This window comes from Leptonotus elevatus, chromosome 4 (genome assembly GCF_054856555.1).
Source record: "Leptonotus elevatus isolate MCC_2025b chromosome 4, RoL_Lele_1.0, whole genome shotgun sequence".
NCBI lineage: Eukaryota > Metazoa > Chordata > Actinopteri > Syngnathiformes > Syngnathidae > Leptonotus > Leptonotus elevatus.
The window spans coordinates 12,822,547-12,845,376 of record NC_141242.1 but is presented as its reverse complement, the minus strand read 5'-3'; the positions used below and the strand labels follow the sequence as shown (position 1 = coordinate 12,845,376).

General features: G+C 38.1%; 1 protein-coding gene across 1 annotated transcript in view; it reads left to right on the top strand.

Moving 5' to 3' along the window:
- Positions 1-22,830, top strand: part of plxnb2b (plexin b2b) — a 187,787-nt gene that overhangs the window by 132,992 nt on the left and 31,965 nt on the right. The window contains exons 5-19 of the mRNA XM_086072633.1: positions 1-877; positions 1,794-1,982; positions 2,063-2,188; positions 5,295-5,395; positions 6,484-6,610; positions 9,627-9,786; positions 10,145-10,256; positions 11,475-11,583; positions 12,557-12,658; positions 12,744-12,839; positions 15,241-15,328; positions 15,469-15,653; positions 17,287-17,435; positions 20,114-20,225; positions 21,674-21,810. The exon at positions 1-877 is cut by the window's left edge and continues 238 nt beyond it. Of these exons, the coding sequence (XP_085928759.1) occupies positions 1-877; positions 1,794-1,982; positions 2,063-2,188; positions 5,295-5,395; positions 6,484-6,610; positions 9,627-9,786; positions 10,145-10,256; positions 11,475-11,583; positions 12,557-12,658; positions 12,744-12,839; positions 15,241-15,328; positions 15,469-15,653; positions 17,287-17,435; positions 20,114-20,225; positions 21,674-21,810 (2,670 nt within the window). The remainder of the gene's footprint in view (positions 878-1,793; positions 1,983-2,062; positions 2,189-5,294; positions 5,396-6,483; positions 6,611-9,626; positions 9,787-10,144; positions 10,257-11,474; positions 11,584-12,556; positions 12,659-12,743; positions 12,840-15,240; positions 15,329-15,468; positions 15,654-17,286; positions 17,436-20,113; positions 20,226-21,673; positions 21,811-22,830) is intronic.

Below are 22,830 nucleotides of genomic sequence, written 5' to 3'. Positions count from 1 at the left end.
CGCCTCGGCCTGCCAGGACACCAAACTGATGGCCAACATCAACAAGCTGCTGCTGGTGCACCCGTCCAACGGCTCGCTCATCGTGTGCGGCAGCCGCTACCGGGGCATCTGCTCGCTGCTCAACCTGTCCAACGTGGAGCAGGAGCTGTACTACAGCGACAGCAAGGGCGAGAGGACTTACGTGGCCAGCATCGAGGATAACGTCAACGTGGTGGGCGTCATGTCCTCCTTCGTCAAGGATCAGCATAAGTTTGACGTGTTCCTGGTGGGCAAAGGCTACGGGAGCCTGGACAGCACCAAGATCATCACCACACGCATCCTGCAGGATTTCCGCGAGTGGGTGGTGTTCGAGAGCATCATCGAGGCCTCCACCATACAGACAATGCCATTCGGACCCAGGTACCTGCACGACTTCAGGCACGCCTTCGCCGCCGACGGCTTCGTTTACTTCGTCTTCTCCAGGACCCTGGACCGTACCGATAACAAAAATGTGACCTTTGTATCGCGCCTGTGTGAGAACGACCACCATTTGTATTCCCACACGGAGCTGCAGCTCAAGTGCGGTCAGGATAATCGGTACAGCAAAGTGCAGGCGGCCTACGTGGCCTCCCCGGGGAAGGAGCTGAGTCGAGTCATGACGGAATGGGGGACGTACGGGAACGTCCAGCCTTGGAATAAAGTTCTCTTCATGGTGGCCAGCTCGGAAGACGACCACAGCGACTCGGCCCTGTGCATGTACACGCTCAACGCCATCAACGAGCGTCTGGTCGACATCATCACCGCCTGCTACAGCGACTCGGGGAAGATTTCGGGCTTCCCCGCCGTTGACATCCCATACTCGTCAAAGACGGCGGAATTCTGCACCTCCAAAATTGCGGTGAGGGCCCTGTGGTTTTTTGGGGTTGTTTGTTAGATGAATTCCTTTTGGTCCAATAAGTTATGTCAATTTTTTTCTTAGTTCTGCAGATGATTATTATTTTTTTTTTTATATATATATTTAAATACATGAAGGAAAAAAATGATATATCATATTGGATGGATGGAGTATATTTTAAAGATGAAAATGTAAAACAATGACTGATTAATTCAAATATTATATATGTTGAAAAAAAATAAAAAATATTATTAAATAATATTATTTTATTTTATTTAAATTAATATTAAATAATTTATTATTTTATTTTTTGTTTTATTTAATAAATAAATATGTTTAATATGTCAAAAACTACACTAGTTCACATTTTACATTTTGAAAATTATTTAAAACATAAAATATTGTGTGTATGTATATTTATTTATATAACACATACATAGATTTTTTTAAATACAAAAATGAACATGATATAAATGTTTTAATTAATCTAGAAATGTCATTATTTTAAACACATTTTAATTTAGAATTACAAAACAGTTGAAATAAAAACAATTCTAAACAAGAACTAAAATATATCTGAATACATGTCTTATTGTAATAATTAGCTTATTTTAGTGTGACCCCCCCCCCCAATTTTTTTTTTTTAAAAAGCTGACTATGCTCTTTTCATTGAAAAAATATAACTTTTTATTATGTCAAATTTTCTTTTCTATTTGTTTTTATAGCATGATAACATAATATTCTCTTTTCTTTCATAATAACAATGGTAACAATTATTAATTTTGAAAATGCACCTGCAATACCTAAATTTGCCCTCATGGTATAAAGAAAAATATATTGTATCTGAAACATGAAGCTTTAAAGTGGCTTTGTTTTGCGCCTTCCATTATGAAAGTCTTTGTGTTCTTTTCCTGTACAGAAGGACACATTAGAACAGTACAAGTGCGGCGGGGATTTCCTGCCGACGCCTCTGGCCAGCAAGCCCCGATTCGCCTTGAAATCCAACGCGGTGTTGACCAAGCCGGGCCTTCTCACCGCGGTGGCCATCGCCGTGGAGAACGATCACACCGTCGCCTTCTTGGGCAACAACCAGGGAGAAGTCTTCAAGGTGGACTTGTCACACGGTTTTATATCACTTCACCTTATTAAGACAATTAGACATCTTGGTGTTTTTTTTCTTCCCCGTAGGTTCACCTGACATCGTCGTCGTACGTGTACGGCAAGGCCCCCGGCAATACCTTGGGGGAGAAGGTGAACAAGAACCTTTTCTTTGACATGGACCAAAGCCACATGTTCATCACCACAGACAAAAAGGTGCCTCAACTGCTTCTCACGCACTCAGCTCGAAAGTTTAAGCTGGATGGGTTGACCTAAAAATGAATACAAGTGAGCTGTCGTTAACCCAATCACAGAGCAGCACAAAACAGAGGTTCAACATGATGCTAGTTATGTTGAATTGGCATAAAGATTATTAAGGGATCGTTGGACCTTTAAGTTTGGGAACCATGTCAGCTATAACAGAAATGGGTAAATGCTATGTCTTTGGAACCAATTGGTTAAAATAGCCAAGGGTAGAATCAATAGGAACGTATTTAAGTGGAGCAAATTACATGAATCTCTCTTGGTCAAAAAAGCTTTTCTTCATTTTTGAAGAAGTTGATATGCAATATATTTACAGGAATATTTTGTGTTGTGAAACTAATTCTGTTAAAAAAATTAGCTTCTCCCCAAGATTGTTAAACCCTAAATTGAAAATGCAGATCAACCCTTGAGCAATATATTTTATCTCCGTTATCTAGAAATCAAAGATGCTTGTTTGATGTTGGTATTTTCCCTCTGGCCATTAAAAGTGGTTTAATTATTAATATTCCTGAAGATAATAGATTGCGTTAAATGTCTAACTTTCATTTTCTTTTGTATTGTACACTTGTGGTCTGAGAAAGTTGTATAATGATTTACACAACATAACCCTAAAATGTTCTATTGGCCAGCAGAGGAAAAGGTAAAAAATATATATATATATTTTTTTTATGTTAGTGTATATTAATTAATAATTTTTTTCTTTTGGTAAAGCTTTGCAAAAGACGACAAGATAGACTATTTTACTAAGATTTTTGTTGTACTTTACTAAAGCGCGGACCTACCAATGTGGAGTAACAGTTTTGACTTGACTACGTCGTTCAAATGTACAGCAAAGTGGTGTTAACGTTATAAAGTCGTTTGAAAGTATTGATAAAGTCGTTCGAACATGCTACGAAGTGATTGATCAAACGTATTGGTAAAACGTAGGTTAACTGCTAAAAAAACATCACATTTTTTCCCCCCCATAATGCCACAAGTATTGACTTGCGCATGTGCAATTCTGCGCTACAGCCACTTCACTGGTGGACAGAAAGTAAACGTTGTATGTAGACAATACAGTTTAAGGTCCAAGAAATGTTGAACCAAACGTTTACTTACTTAATTGCCATCGTTGGTGATCTTTGTTCTATTCATCTGTGATGTGGCATAGTAACGATTATGCTAAAAATGTCATGTTTTTTAGCATTTAGCTTACGTTTTACCAATATATTCGAACAACTTCATCAATACGTTTGAATAACTTTGTAAAAATACTTTTTACTCCACATTAGCAGTGCCACGCTTCTGTAGTGCTTTGGTCCTGGTGTTGGATCATTTGATGGTTTGGTGTCTTATAAGCCCATGCGGGCTTGCCATACTCTTGTATGCATGGCACAATAATAATAATGTCATTCATTCATTCATTCGTTTATATACTGGAGTTTGCCTCACGACCGCATTCACATTCGCTGATCGTTAGTGTATAAATTCCAGAATAGATGGAAATGGTCGTTGGTAATTTGTAGGTCTGCAGAAGGTGAGATGATGATTGTCCGTTTTTGCAACTTTATAAAGATGTGCAGCTTGGAGTCGTGCCGAACAGGCGAGTCTATTTATCATATGCTATGCGCGACCACGGCTGAAGACAATTGGGGTTACAATGAGGCAATCATTTCAAAACAAAGAGTTAGCAGCCCAAATGTTAGCACGTATAATGTCTCTTCAAGGAGGTACACGTGGTGCTCTTCTATCGTTCTGCCAATAAAATGGAAAGACAAAATCATTCGTGCTGCATAAAAAGAAAAAACATACAGAATATATTCAATGCACCTCCTCTGACGTTTATTGCATTGCACTCAAGGCCTACCTTTGCATTACCTGCGGTGATTAAAAAAAACAACAGCATAATGGACACACACAAATGAATTTTCCAAGCATCCCTGGGGGGAAATGTGGGAATTGTGTGCGCCAAGAAGGAAAGAGCTTTTTGCTGTGCCTGTCTGATAATCGACTGCTCATAAATTGTTTCTAAATCCCCGTCATATTCATGGCAGCGGTGGGGTTTTAACGCCGCTGACACCTTACCTCTGCACGGTTATAAAATCCCCCTCCCCAGAAAAAAAATCACTGCTTTGCTTTTGCTGCGCCATAAAACTAAAGCGTGCATGAAAAATACATCTGCCACTGCCGTTATATGGCAGAAGAGTCATATTTTGTGTCTTAAGTGGACCAAGAGACAGGACATCTGTGTCATTTCTACAATCAGTTGCGTTTTTGCTGTTTATGAAAAAGATTTATAAATATATTTTTAATTAAAAAACAACAACTCACGTTTCAAATTCATTTTTACTGTTCAATAAAAACATCATGCATCAATCAACATGGTCTGTGAGGGATTCCAGTCTAACCTCATCTGTCATCCTATGCGTCACTATTGTAAAAAGGGACTTGGAGTGGATCCCTGATGCATTCCACCTCCACCAGTGTGTGTAGTTCAAGGAAGACAGCTCTTCAGTTGCTTGATTATTATGATGATGATGTTTATTATCAAATGTACATGTATTATATCATCGTTGTTATGATTTAGACCCCTTGTTGCCAATGTGTGCACACCAGAACTGGGCTCATTCAATTAAAGCATGAAATCATAAAGCGCTACCTGTTTAATTCTTTACATTGTCTTTAAGTACAGTTATACTGTATGGTTTTCTTAAGCACTATAGAGTGTTGTTTTTCTTATTAATAGATATGTTCTTTAGGGACTGGAGCGAACTAATAGAGTTTTCATTCATTTTAGTGTCTCATAAGTTAAGGCTGTACTTTACTGTCTATCCGCTGGAGACGTTTTACATCATATTAGTGCGTGATTTCCATCGATGTGAACAGCAGTGGAGATACCACAGGATTTTAAATGGAACAAATAGATTTTGACTCCCCGAGGGCGGGACAAAACTAACTGCTCGATTATTCAAGGAGGCTTCTTTGTGGCATCCCGTGCCTCGGAAGCCTCGCCTGCCGTGCCAGTCGTCTTCCCTCGGGTGACTGCTGACTGATCATGTGACGTGTGCTCATGCCGCAGATCACCAAGGTGCCCGTGGAGACGTGTCTGCAGAAGAAAGACTGCCATTCCTGCGTCAATATGAGGGACCCTTACTGTGGCTGGTGTGTGCTGGAGGGCAGGTGAGAAACAATCACACACACATTCAGGCACACGCACACGAACACACACAGAGGCAAAGTTCCAACTCTCCAACACATGGGAGTGTTTTCCACAGTGTTTTACGGCGGACGTTTTTACTAACCCACATTGTTAATATCCCGTCTCTTGCTCAGTGCAGCCAGCAGAAATTAAAGCAGTTTGTCAGCCGTGTGCGGCGAAATGCACTCTCGCCGGCTTCTATTCATGCGTACAATGCTGATGTTTGCCACATATTTGCCTGGATTGATTGGGGAGATCAATAGCTGTCACATCAACCTGAAGCTTCATTTTGTAAGACTGCATATTATATTGCTACGATCAGAGCTATTTTCAGAACCAGTTGGATGGATGGATGGATGGATGGATGGATGGATGGATGGATGGATGGAGGGACAGATGGAGGGACAGATGGGTGAATGGATTGATGGCTAGCTGGATGGATGGATGGATGGACAGACGGACGGGTGGACGGACGGATGGATGGATGGATGGATGGACGGACGGACGGACACGGTTAAGTGTAGTAGCTTGCTAACTGGCTGAATTCATAAGACAAGACGGATGGATTGATGGATGGTTGGATGGATTGATGGACGGACAGAGAGACGGAAACATAGACAAAGTTAAGTGTAGTAGCTAGGTAGCTGGTTAAATTTATATGACAAGCCAGACGGATGGACCGACGGACACAGGCAGACACAGTTAAGTGTAGTAGGTATGGATGGATGGATAGATGGATGGATGGATGGACGGACGGATGGACAGACACATAGAAAGACACAGGTAAGTGTAGTAGGTAGCTAGTTGGCTAAATTTAAAAGACTGGATGGATGGATGGATGGATGGATAGATAGATAGATAGATAGATGGATGTGTATTAAAATACTGTATCTGCGCTGACAGGTGTACTGTATCCGGTTGTTATTTCTAACGGCACATTGTGGAAAATCTATCAGCATTTCTGAAGCCTTCGAAATGGGTTTTTTTGTCTTTTGTGTATGTTGGGGTTTGAGCCGTGGAACTGACGCGTTGGTGTCTGTGTGTGGAATTGTTCACGCTGCGTGTGCAGGTGCACCAGGAGGTCTGAGTGCCGACGGGCAGAGGAGAAGAATGGCTGGCTGTGGAGCCCCAGGCAGCAATGTGTCAAGATCGTCTCCTTCTACCCTCCCAACCTCTCCTGTAAAAAGAGCCAGAAGGTAGCTCTCTCTCCTTTTTCTGTCTTTGTTCCATCTGTTTGTTCTTCACACAGTCGGCGTGATGAACGGTCGCTACTGTGGATCCAAAAGCCGGCCGGGGATCAGGTTTATTCCTGCTCCGTATCGATCCGTCCGCAAAACCCCCCGAACTGGCTTATTATAACTGACCCGTTGAAGATGGAGAGACTCTATTTCTCTCCTTTTTCCCCCTCTTTCTACTTCTTGCGTTTGCCTTTTGTATGCATGTTAGAAAAACAGAGCACCTTTTTCAAGACGGTTCCAGAAGAACAGCACACCCACAGGGATGTTGGGTGGTGGAAGCATTTAGTGAAGAGTTAACATTTCCAAGTAGCAGTCAACAATATTTTTACAATAGAATTTCAAAATTAAAAGGTATTTTAAATATGGACGTCCCGATTGCACATTTTTCAACAGGTTCATAACATTAGTTACTTGGCCGATGATTTAACTCCGGTTAGCAACAAAAGTTAAACAATAGGAATAGGAAAACTGTCTTCTTTATGTCATGCAATGCAGAAGGTGTTAAATTCAATGTACGTTCCAAAAAATACAGGAAAAAATACCAATACCATCTAACCGGTAACCGGCAATACTCCATCATGAACAACTAGTCATGCTAGCAATGTGACCTGATGATGTTTCTTTGGGCAGAGATGGGAGGGAGGAGTAAAGTGAGGCTTCATTCAAATCTTGCTAGCAGCTTCTAGACTGTAAACCCTACATTTAATTTGACATTATTTTTTTTTATTTTTCTTTTTTATGTGGGAATTTTAAAAATGTGCGAAATAGTTTGATACATGTCCTGAATGTTCATGATGGACAACGAAATGTTACCGGTTTGATGTTTATTTTTTGGAATGTATAATCAACTTTTTTAGACAATTTTGCTAGAGCCTCAATGTGTTAGCCCTTTTCTTGTTACTATTTGTTGTCAAGCGTCTGTATATCTTTCCAGCCTCAAACTTCATGCTAACAGTTGCTATTGCTGCTGTCTTTTGGTTCCCTCTTAAAGTACTTACGAGCAAATTTTATTGCTTTTGCCATATCTTTGTTGTTACTCTTTTTCTGTTTTGTCCCTCTCAACAGTATAACTAGCTATTGTTTTTGTCCTTTGCTTTTGCTATTTTCTCTTTCTCCATTCTGCTGTTCCACTGTCAAACCGCATACGAGCAAGTAGGGATGGGAATTGAAAAACGGGTTGCCTGTAATTTGATTCCTAGGAATCGTTTGTTAGCTTGCCTGACAATTCCGCTTATCGATTCCTCTTAGGAAAAAAAGAGCTAGCGCTTTAATTGAATGGGTCTCGGCCGCTTTCACGCCTCGTTCTCAGGTGTGATTCAGCTGATGCGGTGTGAGGGCGTGAGAGGAGGAGATAGAGGGGAAAAAATAACTCGCAATGTGATCGGGGCCTGGATGCTGTAAGTGCCTCGTTCTTGACCGGGATTGGTGGTTAGAATAACAGAAGAGTGTGGTGGAGGAAGAAATTCCAAGTGTTGACAACCCGTCGTCACGAGACATCCGAGAGACACCTCGCTCAGGTGTCAGAGGATCCTGGCTAAAAAGTGGATTTCTACTATTGCCCAAAAATCATTTTACACAAGGTAACTTAACTGTGCCTCACATAATTAACTCATTCACTCCCAGCCATTTTCACTGAAGCAACCCACTTCGCTCCCGGCTGTTTTACTGGATTTTGACTGATTTTGCAAGGCTCACAGAATATTGTGTTCTATTGCTATAAAAACATGGAACCTACCAAAAGAAAGCCTCTTCTTTCATCAGGAAAAAAAAGTAAATTTCTATCTGTTTTCGTTTTGTAGCAATTATCATTAGAATATAGTTAAGTTTAATACTTTTTCACAAATATGTTTAAAACAGTGGGGAATAGAGCTTTTTAAAACATGGCCTGGTTGATCTCTTATACTCTACTGCCACCTGCTGGCCTTTTTTTATAATAACTCCCATTGCTTTAAGCGTTCTCTTCAGTTCAGAGGCTGCAACAAAAACCTTTTGTATACTCTAGCATAAAAAAACGACAACATATAAATACGTTTTTTGGGGACCATGGTAATATTTAAATTAGAACAGATTTCTACATTTTTGGGAGCAAATGAGTTAAAAGTTCAACATTTAAAAGCGCTTACAAACAAGTGTTAAAGACATTTAAAGGCAAAGTAAATAAATATAAAGTAGCTTTCTAAAATCACAAGGACAAGACTTTGGATAACATGATTTTAAAAATACTTTTAAAGGTATGGGAAAAGAGCATAGTATCCTGGATTTAAAAGCATTTACACTGTGTTGACTTCACTTTGCGTGCAGCATAACAGCTAAATGCTGCTTCACCGCGTTTGCTTGGAATTCTTGGTTCTACTTATTGACCTGAGTCTGCAGACCTCAGAATCCTACTGGATTGTAAATGTTATTTTTAACAAAACAATTATTTGCTGTACGTCTAAATTAGTTTAGATCAAGTTGAAGGCAAAGTGAGAAGTGTAAATATCCTCAAATGTAGCCAAAGTGTCACATATGGAGTAACCTATCGAGTGGAAAAAAATCTATACCAGGTGGATTAAAAGAGAGCATGATATCTTTGCAGGGTTGATGAAAGTTAAAAAAGTTGTTCTCAGTCTCAATGAAAGTTGCTGTATCAATTGGGCTTAAAAAATATATACATTCTCTATGGGTCGATAAGATCGGAACTGTGTAATTTCCTCAGGCACGCTGATATCTTGCATTGACCATCTTGGCTCTCTTGACATACTTTGAGAAGAAAGTCGCCTACTTCCCCTCAAGGATGCATCATGACAGATTATAAGTGCTTCCTCCATATGTTGCATCTTCTGTCTGACGTTGAAGATAGCGATAATGGAATCAGAATCTCTACATTCTTAATTATTGCTGTCCACTGACATTCCAAATAATTTCTTCAAACAAAGATAATTATATAAAATACTGTAAATGACTGACTTGTTGACATTCCATTGCTTCCTAGGTGAAGATCAATATTCCTTCCCTGCCCACAATCGGTCCGTCAGACCGCCTGCAGTGCTCCTTCAAGTCGTTCCAGAGCGACGGCGTCATGTCTGACTCGGGTCAGGTCTCGTGCGACCTGCCCCACCCGTCGCTCATCCCGCACACCAGCGGCTACCAAGGTACGGTACGGCTCGTGCACCATTTTTATTTAATTGCCCAAGGGGGAGTTGCATTTATAAATAAATGACTGTCTTGCAATATAAATGAGCCCACCTTTATTAAATATAAAGCAGGGGAAAATATGCGCTTGTGCTTTTTCACTGAGAGAAGCGTTGCAATTACACTATCAGTGGATCACAATTAAAATAATTTGTTTTATTTAGAGAAAATACTTTTCCTAGTACTACTAAACATGTACTACTTCTACTATTAGTGTTCTACTAAAAAACAGCTACTACTGCAACTGCAACTACTGCTGCCTCGACAACTCATCAAGGTTCAAAGGTCAATGGTAAGCATCCCTGTATGTTCCTACAGATTTTGTGGCCGTGCCGGTGAAGATCCTGGTCAACGAGACGGTGGAATTGGCAACACGCGACTACCAGTTCTACAACTGCGCGGCCACCGTCATGAAGTCGGAGAACACGCCGTGAGTGCCACTTGTCACTCAATTATCCTGCTGACGTGTGTGTGTGCGCGCGTAGGTGCACACTCAAGCAGATGAATGGAAATGGTAATGCATACTGCATTTCCCCCCACTTTTTTTTTTTATTATTATTACCTAGCGATAGAAATTGCCCGTTTCCTTTTCATTAATCAAAGCAGGAAAGTCGATCTCACCATGTTTTCTTTTTTGCTTCCAATTTTCCCCCTTTTCATGCTGCGGCGCTCGTGATGAACGAGCTTTGCCTATGTGACATGGGCCAGATCCATTTTGCTGTCAGCGACATGGATTTTCATGCCTGATGCCCTTTGATGAGTTTGCATGTTTAAACGTGTACTTTTTATCATCTGAGATTACATTTAACCGAATAAGATAAGTTCCACGCGGTCACCCGGTCTGCCTCGCATTGTAAGGTTCCGGGTTCGAGAACCCAGTTCTGAGCTTGTTGTGTGTGAACTTTGCATGTTCTCTCTGGCTTCATTACACGTTCTAAAAAACACATTTGAACTCTGAAATGTCCGTTAGGTGTGAATGTGAGTGTGAATTGTGTGAAAATGATCACAGTTGTCATATTAATAAGATAAATATATCAGTGATATACTGTATGGAAGGCCAAAACTGCCAAAATTAAAAATAAATAAATGAATAAATAAATAAATGATTAAAAGTGAAAATAAAAATGGATACAAAAATATAATTCAAAAATTAAATACATTATTGTCGAGCAACGCAAGTCACAACACAATTAGGACCGCCCTCTTATTTGTAATACATTTCATCCTGACAGAGCGTCTGCAGCATGAAATAAATAAATGAGAGCAGAGCGTTTTTATTTATTGATTAATATTTAATTCTATTTCTATATTTATTTTTTCTTTATTTCCACATTTATTTTTATATTTAATTTAATTTATTTATGGATATATATATATATATATATATATATATATATATATATATATATATATATATATATATATATATATATATATATATATATATATGTTGTTTTGTTTTGTCTTTTTATTTCCATTTTTATATGTATATTTAATTTTTGAAATATATTTATTTTATTCATTTTTATTTTCACATTCATTCATTCATTCATGTATATATTTTTAATTTTGGCAGTTTTAGTCCTCCATAATACTAATGGTATTCTCAGAGGTCAAAACATTAATTATTTCAATTCAATGTTTGCAGGTGCATGTCATGCGTGGCAAGTCCGTGGGGCTGCCAGTGGAACACGCACGACCACACCTGCAGCGACCTGGACAGCATCCCGGCCCCTACCATCATCAAACACCGACAGGTTCGTCTCCTCGCCTCACAAAAAGTTTCCGTTTGTCTAAATGGCGACTGAGAAAGTCATTAAAAAAAAGCCAAAGTAATCCCGCTATCAGCAGTCGTCATCTTACGGGACATTTATTGGAGGCTGTGTCAATTTACAAGTCAGCAGATGTTCGCCTGATAGGCTTCCTATCTGTCGCTGCAGTTGAGATTCTCCGTTACAGTGCAGTGCTCTCCGCATTTGCATTGCAAACTAGGATGGTGCACAGTCGAGCGCGGACCTCCGCAAAGGCCAAGCATTACAAGATACTTTTGGCTCGTCACGAAGTTTCTTTCCGTGACAGCTACAGTACAGGTCAATAGTTTGGACACACCTTCTCATTATTTTCATGACTATTTACATTGTAGATTCTCGCTGAAGGCATCAAAATTCTGAATGAACACACAGGGGAGTTATTGTACTTAAAAAAAAAAAAAGTGAAATAATTGAACATGTTTCATATTCTAGTTTCTTCAAAATAGTCACTCTTTGCTCTGATGATTTTTTTTGCACACTCTTGGCATCGCCTCGATGAGCTTCAAGAGTAGTCAACTGAAATGCTTTTCCAACAGTATTGAAGGAGTTCCCAGAGGTGAGAATGCCAAGAGTGTGCAAAGCAGTCATCAGAGCAAAGGGTGGCTATTTTCAAGAAGCATGTTTTCTGTTATTTCACCTTTTTTGTTAAGTCCATAACTCCACATGTGATCCTTCTTAGTTTTGATGCCTTCGGTGTGAATCTACAATATAAATAGTTATTAGAATAAAGCAAACACGTTGAATGAGATGTGTGCGTGTCCAAACTTTTGGCCTGTACTGAAGAGGTTATCTGTAATGTATCTTCGTCCACCGATCTTTGCCAGAGATGTATCCGACAAGCAGAACAATGAATTTCTGTTATCAAAGGTTCTACTGTAATGGCGTTGACCTTAACGTATGCATTGTGTTGACTCGCCAGGGAGCGCGGTGTCCTCAGTTTGAGAATCCCGACCCCATGCTGATCCCGGTGGGCTACAAGAAGTCAATCAGCTTCGAGGGCATCAATCTGGACCTTTACCAGGTACGCCGCGTTTCACCCCTTTTCCACGCGGCGCTCCTTTCAAAACGAGCCGGCGTCGTCATCATCCCCTCCGTGTGTCACTCAGGGTCGCGTTTTCACCATCGGCACGGAGCTCATGAAGAACGTGGAGGAAGAAGTCAACTTTGAAGACGGACCTTTCTACACCTTCAGTGGATTCAACGTGAGTTTTGTCTGGCTCCAATACAATTCAATGCAATGTCGTCAGCATTATGAAATATTAGTTAGGTTGAAGGTACGCTGCAGGGTCAAGTGTCTGATTCAATTTAAATAACTAATAATAAATAAATAATAATCGGTGAAAGAGAGACCGTATCAAAACATTTGTGTTTAGTTTGAACCCTCCCACACGCTTTAAAATTAATAAACTTATTAACTCATTTGCTCCCCAAAACGTATGAATACGTTCTATTTTAAATGTTTAAGTGTCCCAAAGACGTATTTATACGTGTTTTTTTTTAAATGCTAGAGCATACAGAAGACTTTGATGCAGCCTCTGGACTGCAGAGAATGGGTGAAGCAATGGTACTAATTGCAAAAACGTCCAGCAGGTAGCAGCAGAGTATAAGACATCAACCAGGGCCATGTTGCAAAAAAGCTTATTTATCCACAGTTTTAAACAGATTTGTGAATAATGATGAAACTTAGCTATATTCTCAATGGGAACAGATAGAAATATACTTTTTTTTCCATGATGAAAGAAGAGACTCTAATCTTTCTTTTTGGTAGGTTTTTGTAGTAATAGAACACAATATTCTGTGGGCCTTGCCAAATCAGTCAAAAACCAGTAAAGCAGCCGGAGCGAAGGGGATTGCTTCAGTGAAAATGGTTGGGAGTGAATGAGTTAATAAACTTTTAAGGTAAGTGAAATCTAAGGCAAGAGCAATATTCAACTAAAGGATAGTTGAATATTGCTCTAAATCAAAGTTTAGTTCCACCTTTTATATGTACGGGGCAGTACGTTATGATACTACATAAGAATGTCAATTAAAACAATGACAGACAATTATGAAGAAATACCTTTCTGTAGCACCAACTACTAGCAAGGAAGATTTACTTGATTTCAGTTTTTTGTTGTTGTTGTTGTTTGTTTTTTACTTAAAGAGTCTGCATCCTTCATGAGTACCCGATTCATTGAAATAAGGCTAGTAATACCGATACCTGGTATCTGTTCTCGCCTATCCATCCCTAAAGTTATATATCATTTTTCATGAAATATTTTGTTGGATGTTTGTACTTAGACCTTGATTGCACTGAACGTTTACTGTCAGCCATTAAACTTTCAATCTCGCCCCTGCACAAAACATGAATGGATATAGCCCACTCGAGTCCTCGGTGCTTCATTTCAAGTGACACATATCCGACACGGCTTTGTGGGAAAAACCCACATGCGCTGATGCCCAAATTGCATGTAAATATTAGATTAGATTAGGCAATGAAATGCAGATTGCTTCTAACGAGAAGTGCATAAACAGTCATTAATTAGCATATAGAGTGTGTACAGCATGTAAGGCATGAGATGATGTAAAATTATGTCAACATGAATTTTTGTTTCTATGGGTATGAACAGGCTATAAATATGATTGAATACAGTAAAGGTGAAGTATGCTCAATAGTGTGTTATGCAATGTACAGTATCATTATTAGAGGAGAAAAAATATAAATTATACAAAATATATGTTTGTATAGTAGGAAAAATATGATTATTTACTATATACACAAAATTAATAAATAATACAAATATGAAATGCTCATGGGTGTATGTGGCCTGGGTTTACTCTTTGCCTCGTTGATAAAAATGAGGCAAAGCTCCTCAGTACGTTGCCGTCTGCAATTATTTTGCGTACTTAATGAAGAACACGCCGTTTGTAAGTTTCTATGCTTTTGTAATTGATTTACGGTGATTATGGATGAGGTCAAGCCGACATTGTGGGGTACATCCAATCTACGAAGTGCATTTGGTGCACCATCAGAATCCAATCCAATTCAATCCACTTTATTTCTATAGCACATTTTTGGAAACAAAGTGCTGCACATTGAGATACGCACACTATCATACACATAAAATCTAGTAAAGCCAACTATAAAAAAAAAAGTCAATCAAATACAATAAGTCAAATAAAAAATAAAAACCTAAAAAATTAAAATAATAAATAAACTAATCAGAATCACACAATCCTCATGTAAATGTAACATAATCTAAATATGTTGCATTCATTTGCTATGATTGAAAATTGTGATTGTGTAATGAACTGCTTTTTCTATTGCGTATAGTCACGCAGCTCATGTCACACATGTTGACAATGTTACAAAGTGTAATTCTGGAGTTATTACTGAACCTTGAAGCTCACACAGCTTTTTTTTTTACTCCCCGGCTGTATTCCCTTCCAATGTCATATCTTCAGCAGCAAAATATGTCAGACTCAGAATGATTGTTTTTTTGTTTTTTCACTCCCTCCATGGGACAGTGGACTACCATGCAGTTGTAGCCGAAGGGCTTAAGTGCCAATAATCAGTGGATACCGCATTAATAATTCATGTTTCTTCCCACGATCTCCCTTTAGTTTTCCTACGATGAGTCGCCGGAGACCAACGTTGTTCTTTACGTGAAGGACAAAAAGCTAGGCAAGAAGATGGACAGCACACTAAACGGTATGTTCACGCATTTGAGTTCACTTTCACTGTGAATGTGCCGAAATAACGAATAGTAATGCTGATGCCAGTTTTCCGAAAGATACTGTACAGAGGTTCATTATTGATACTCGTAAACATGTATTTGTTTTCTGTTGCAGTCACCCTGTACAACTGCTCAGTGGGACGAGAGGACTGCAGCCTGTGCAAGAACGCCGACCTCAAATACAGTTGCGCGTGGTGCGCCAAGCACAGGGCGTGCGTGTACGAGCAGCTGTGCGCGCCCGACCAGCACCACGGCAAGGACCACCACGACGCCGAGTGTCCCGCCCCCCAGATCACTGACGTGAGTTGTTGGTTGCCATTTTTCCAAGTATTCATTTTACGGGCCGAAACCGTTATATTATTCAAACAAATGTTAGTTTGTAAGAAGGCGGTGAGGAGGGGATAATCAATTGCAGCAGTTTATTCAATCTTGTCCTTGTATGAAAGCAGAAGTTTGTTTCTCCTTGAAGTCCTCGCAAGCGCACTGGATCAATGTTTTCTCGCCTCAGCCTTTTTGACGTTTAGAGAGAAAAGGGAGAGAGAAGTCCGTCGGTAATTGCGCGAGACCTTAAGGCGCAAATGATTGTGTTTATTCGGCAGTCAAAAGATCTCCATGTTCCAATGTCTGCTGGCTCAACCAAGGCCAAACAGACAATTCTTTATTTTTATTTTTATGACTTTAACATGCATTATTAATACATGAAAAAAATCTCTCACTGATGTTTGTAAAGTTTTATGTTCAACTGCAGAACATATTTTCTTCACAAGCTCATGAGAGCCAATACAAAAACTATTTTGCTACACATGAGGCTCAAAATGCAGCGCTGCCTTGTCCTTCGAATTGAATTGAAGTGCTGTAAACATGTGCAGTAAAAAATAAATAAAAATAAAATCAATTTTCATTGAAATGAATGGCAATGCTATTCATCTGTTCAAGCTCCCCAACACGCTAATACATTTTTTGTAACATGTTTTTTAATAGGAAAAATAATTAATTTTAATTAATTTACAATTGCTTTCTAAAACATACAACAATGTACATACAATGTAAAGAATGGCATTTGCCGCGCATACATAGAAATGATAAGAAATAAACTGCAATAATATTAATCATTTTTTTCAGAGGATAAAGAATAGATACCTTTGAGTCAGAGTGTTGTTTGCGACTTTTTCGGCAGTTTGTGTTCAAATACAAAGTTGTTTAAAGATTTTACAGTACCTGCATCAATGATGCCAGTTTTGGACCGAAAAATGTTATAAGAATAAATTTACAAATTTAAGGTTGAAATATTCCAAGAAAAATGCTACAATCTACATTTTTTGCAACTGCTTTTTTTATGAGGAAAATTTGATTTAGAATACAGTAAAAAAAAATTGCCAGATTAAGGCTGGATATGGGTAAGCACTGATCCCAGGTATCAGTATTATTTTAAGGTATAGGGTACTCGTGAAGGCTCTCGATACCAGCCACTGATACTTAAGGCCAAACAAATAAAAAGTACAAGTTCTCATTTTCAGCTGCTGGCGCCATACTGTGGCAGTTTGAGACATCTGTGAATTATCATCTGTCAGAAATATATCAAAAGTACTGCGCAGTATCATACTCTGTATTGGTGTGTACTCAGAGTGAGTACTCGTACTGGTATCAGTCTGAAAAAGTGGTGTATCACATCCCTAATAAAAAAAATTAATAGCAGGAGAATCAATGTAAGGACAAACGTTATAATAATCAGAATACATTACAAGCTGTAATTTGATTAGAATAAAGTCAGAGCATCTGGAGAATAAAGTCAGAAATTTGCCGGTAAAAAAATTTATACTTTTTCCTGGAAAAAGATGCAATATTGTTTGATTTTATGAGAATTTAGTTGCAATATTTGTATCTAGTACGTTCTTTACCATGCAATGACGTTCCTTTGGTCTTCGTCATGCAGATCATTCCTCGCTTCGGCCCACTCCAAGGCGGCATCGCCATCACCATTCGTGGGTCCAACCTGGGAATCCGCAAGGAAGACATTCAACACATCACGGTGGTCGGCGAGCCCTGCATTCACCAGCAGGACAAATATTCCGTCTCCACCAGGTAACTTCAGCTCACACAATATCCAAACTCTCCTGAGTTACGCCTACAAAATGCATATGGGATTTTATGATATCAAAACATTAGCAGGATACGTTGTACCGGTAATTTTTACAAGAACAAATCATTATTGAAAAAAAGTTAATTTTATGAGAATAAAATCGTATATTAAGAGATTAAAGACAAAAAGAAAAGAAAAAGATTGTATAAGAACGAGAAGTTAAAATTTTATGGGTGAAAAAAGTCAAAATATTAGGAAATAAAGTCGGAATTTTTAGAGAGGAAAAGTTGTAATATGAGACAGTCGGAATCAAAAAAAAGTCAATGAATAAAATCACGTTGCACGTTTAGTCGTTAACCAGAAAAAGAATGTAACATTTTGGTAGAAAAAAGTCGAAATCTTACGAGAAAAAGGTTGAAACATTTGGTGGAAATTTATGCAAGAATTAAGTCAAAACTGTTAAAGAAAAAACTTTAAAGTCAGAATGTTACTCGGATAAAGAAAAAAAAACTGAACCAAAGCGTAATTCTAAATTACATTTTTGAAATACAGTTTTACGCTGGCGTTAGGTTCCAAAAAATACCCGCAATAAATGAAATCCGCAAAGTAGTTAGCTTTATGTTTTACATTTATTATAAATGTTTTAAGGCTCTAAAACCCCTCACAGCACAGTTTATACACTTTTCTCATCGAGGCATTTACATTTTTTCACATTTCTCTCTTGTTTAAACATTATCAATGTTCAAAACCTTTATAAGTTTTATCAAATAGGTACATAACTGTTAAAACAAAATGCATGCAAAATTGCACACACAAAAAATCCGCGAAACAGCGAGACCGGGAAAAGTTAACCGTGTTATAGCGAGGGAACCCTGTATTAACAAAAACGGTAAAGAATAAAGTCTGAGAAAATATGACACGGCAGTGCATGGGAAGTTTAGATTTTTTGTGTGTGTCTGGGTTTTTTTTTTTTTTTTTTTTAGTTTGAGGACCTGTCTGGAAATTGTCGGGTAAATGTGGCGGAATAAAACGATGGCCGCGATGAAGTGCAACAATAATGTGGGCTAATTGCTAATCCAGGGACTCAAATAGCCAAGCAGAATGTGCTTCTCCACATGTGGGGCCCATCAATCATTAAAATGTGGCCGCTGATGAATCCCAGCCATCGTTCCGCCTGCAAACGGGCCGATATGCATTCACGCAGCTCCTGGCAAAAATACCGGCCAGTGATTGATGGCCACACACATTCACAATGGTTGCCGTCGTCTTCTTCGTCTTCTTTCCTTCAAGTGCCGTTGCGTCGTGTCCCAGAGGTTCGGGAAACATAGGTTGCATTTGAGTCACAAGGGTGTTGGAGCGTCACACAAATGGGCCGTGAAAAGAAAACAGTGGCATTATTGCCCCGCAGATGCCGGCCACAAGTGTTGACATCTGCCGGGATGGACGGCAGACGCTTTTATGGGCAAATTCTTTGCACCGCCATCTGCAAACAGAGACGCAGCGTCGGATTTACGGGCGTGCTGGGAATGTTTCCACTCTTAAATCAGGAACTTTTTGTTAGGCGTTCACCTGCACACGTTTTATTAACCTTAAGATGATAAAGTCGTAATTTATCTTTTTATTTTATTTTGCAAGATGAAAGTCCAAATAATCGGAGGATGGTGACATAATTGAAATAAAAGTCATAATTTATGAGATAAGAGTTGTCATTTGATCAGAATAATAAACTATCATTGGAAAGTCAGAATTTTATGAGATGTAAACTAAAATAGGAGAATGACGTGATGATTTTATGATTAAGAAGTTGTAATGGTATGAGAATTTGAAATATGTTTTAATGAGTATTCATTTCATGAGATTGAAGTAAAATATTCGGATAATAAAGTCTTAACTACAAGAAAAAGCATACATTTCTTGAGAAGGAAGTTTTATGTATGAGGGGTGGAAAAAGTCATATTTAAAAAAAAAAAGTTGTGATATATGGGAATATAGTTTAAATATTAGAAATAAAAAAGTCAGAGTTTTGAAAGATTAAAGTATTAAGAGAATAAAAGACAAAAATTAGTAATTTTGTGAGTATAATGTTTCAATATTCAGAGAAAAATAATCCTAATTTTATGAGACTAAAATTTAACGATTATGAGAATAAAGTCTTCGTTTTACATAAAGAAAGTGTTAGGGGGCAAAATGATCCTTTTACAAAAAAAAAAAGTAATGTAAAAACTTATGAGAAAGTATAAATTTTCATGAGAATTTTTATTTTTATTTTAGAATATTCAATGTTTTATTATTAAGGAAAAAAGTCCTAAATGTGAAATTAAAGTTCAAGTCTTAGAAGAAGAAAGTCAGAATTTTAGGATTTGTTTTTATTTTTATTTTATTTATTTTTACCAGAAACGAGTCATTGGAATTGCTTTTGCTCATGATAATCCCTCAAGTGGAAATTGAACTGGCAGTTGCATTACTTGAACAGGTGGTCGGAGACATGGTGCCTTGCTCAAGGGCACCTCCTCTAACATCTCTCACAACAACCACTTTGCCATTTTTTACCCACTGCCTCCAAGTCTTTACCGATGAACTATTGCCGCCCTGTTATGAGAATAAAGCCGTCATTTAACCAGAATGAATCATTTTCGTACATGTTGTTAAATGATGTTGTTTATTTTGTTGCCTCCTCTAGTGTGGTGTGCGAGATCGGCCCCGTGGCTCCTAACAAGCAGTTTTGGGGCCAAGTGGATGTGGAGGTGAAGGGTGGAAAGAAAGGAACCTCTTCCATGTTCTTCACTTACAGGGTAAACACCGTAAATCTCCCCCATGCCTCCTCCAGCCCGGAAAGATTGAGTGCTGCTTCAAGCTTTTAGTTGATTGCAGTTATTTCTTTCTCTCAGTGTCCACAAAATAAACTAAAAAGAAATGAAATGGGTCCCCACTAATGGAAAGTCTGGCTACTGTAAGGTCATTTTTATTAAGGCCATTAAAGTTCATAATTTTTTACGGGAATAAAGTTGACAAAAATCTATAATTTAAAAAAATATATAATTTAATGCGAAAAAAAGTTTGTGAAGTCTGAATGTTACACAAAATACTTCAAGTTTTACAACGTTGCAGTTATAACGAGGAAAGTGTTTTGAGAAGGAAGTTGAAATGTTAGGAGATTAAAGTCAGCGTTTTACAAGTCATTTGAAAATATTATGGGAAAATGTTGTTGTCTTACAAAGTAATACTTTTACAAGTTGGTTCGTTTTTCAATAAGGCTGAAGTAAAAAAAAAAAAAAAAAAAGTAATAAGGTTACTTTTTTTTTAACTTATTACAATATTGAATACACTAGTAGGAAAAAAATTATAATACAATATAACTGATTCAAATCGTAAAACTGATTTTAATCGTACAAACCAAATCAAATCATTAGATTAGAAACAAATCTTTTTTTTCCCTGTCGTAACATTAATACAATGCAGATTCAGAATTGCACAACATTAAAAATAATGAAATAACACAGTAATATTTTACTACCTGTAGTAATTGTAAAATAATACAGTTGTACTATTACAAGAAAAGGATGTAACTTTACATACATATATATATATATATATATATATATATATATATATATATATATATATATATATATATATATATATATATATATATATTTCATTTTTTTCTTACATTTATTATTATTATTATAACAGTCAAGTCAGTTTTAGTGAGGACATGTCAGAACAACGAAATGTTAAATCTCACCCACTTTTTAAATAAGAAAAAATAAGAAATCCCATTTGGAAAACGTTACTTTTGCCTTGTAACTGGCAACACACGTTTTGGCACACTTGTGTGCCATGCTAAGCTGTTTGGGAATCAATTTGTGTTTTAGCAGATGCCGCACACTCGACCTCATTTCTGTGTAAGACTTAAACAGGCGGCGTTGCTTTTGAACTCGCCTTTCACATCTCCAGCGGCACTAAAGCTTCCCCCCACGGGAGTTCTCCGCCTTAAGTGTTTGCTCAGCAAATTGAGGCAGATGTGTGATCTATCTCGAGAAATGCTTCTGATGAGCACAAAATCGTGGATGGGAGATGGGAACGCGGCGCTCTTGTTCACATGTGCGCGAACAAATGTTTGCCTCGGGGGCTGCGAGTCGCGCGTGCTTACGTGTGTGTGAATTATCTTGTAATGCGCGTATGCGTGCTTCATCTTGCGACTCTCACTCATACCCGTCGTGTTCCCTCTCGTCGCCAGAACCCCGTCCCCGAAGAGGTCGCGCCCAGTCGTGGGCCCAAAGCCGGAGGCACCCTCATTACAATCAGCGGACGCTTCCTGGACACGGGCAGTAAGGATGACATCCAGGTTACCGTCGGAGATGTGGAATGCATTGTGTAAGGATTTACACACAATCAATATTCTCAGTTAGAAGTTTCCAAACGTTTTTCTCTGAGGGCCACATAAAGAAAAATCCAAGGAACGCTTTGACATTCGTCAACTTTCATTTATTCACATGGCATTAAACAGATATCCTGTATCCTGCATGACTAAATAGTCAAACAGCTAAACAAGTTAAAATATATGCACGATATTGGGAAAATATGCGTAAAGGGTGTTGAATATTGCAATTTTAAATGAAATGGCTTTTTCTTTTTTTTTTGTCATAATGAAAGAAGTGCAATTTTTGTTCATGTGGCATAAGCAGGCTCAATGTATTCGTCGATAATTAATATTGCATACTGCACAGGCCATCACAATGATGATAATTTTTCTGATATATTGTGCAACCCTAATATACATATATCTGTATACTGGATAGATGGATGGATGGATGTACTATTCACAGAATATGTATGTATATCAAAATGTTATGAATGCGGACATTTTTACTAGGAAAAAAAAGCCATACATTTATGAGAATACAATAATGTCAAAATATTCCAAGAATATACAGTTGCACTTTTTCCAAGTCTGAGTCGTAATATTACAAGAAAGACGTTTAAGATGTCAAGAGAAGATAATCCAAATTTCGTGGTACACCAAACTTAATATGACATGAAAAATAGTCATAGCAATACTATTAAACACAATATAAAATATTAAAAATAAATAAATAATACAAAAATATTAATTGTGTATAAAATCAGAATTTTATAAGGGAAATGTAATATAATATTACATATTGGTTAGTTTGAGGCCCATAAAGTTGTTGACTTTATCAAAAATGCAAACAGAATGAATATCTATCTGAAGTTAGCATCGTTACCTTTGCTAACCCAGAATTTCGCACTGAATGTCATCTTAACTTTTCTCTCTGTGAAATGACCTTAACGTTGGTGTCACATACGACTCTCCAGCGTTCCAACAACACCAATCCGCCGTGACATTTTAGGGAGAGGTAACGGCCAAAAATA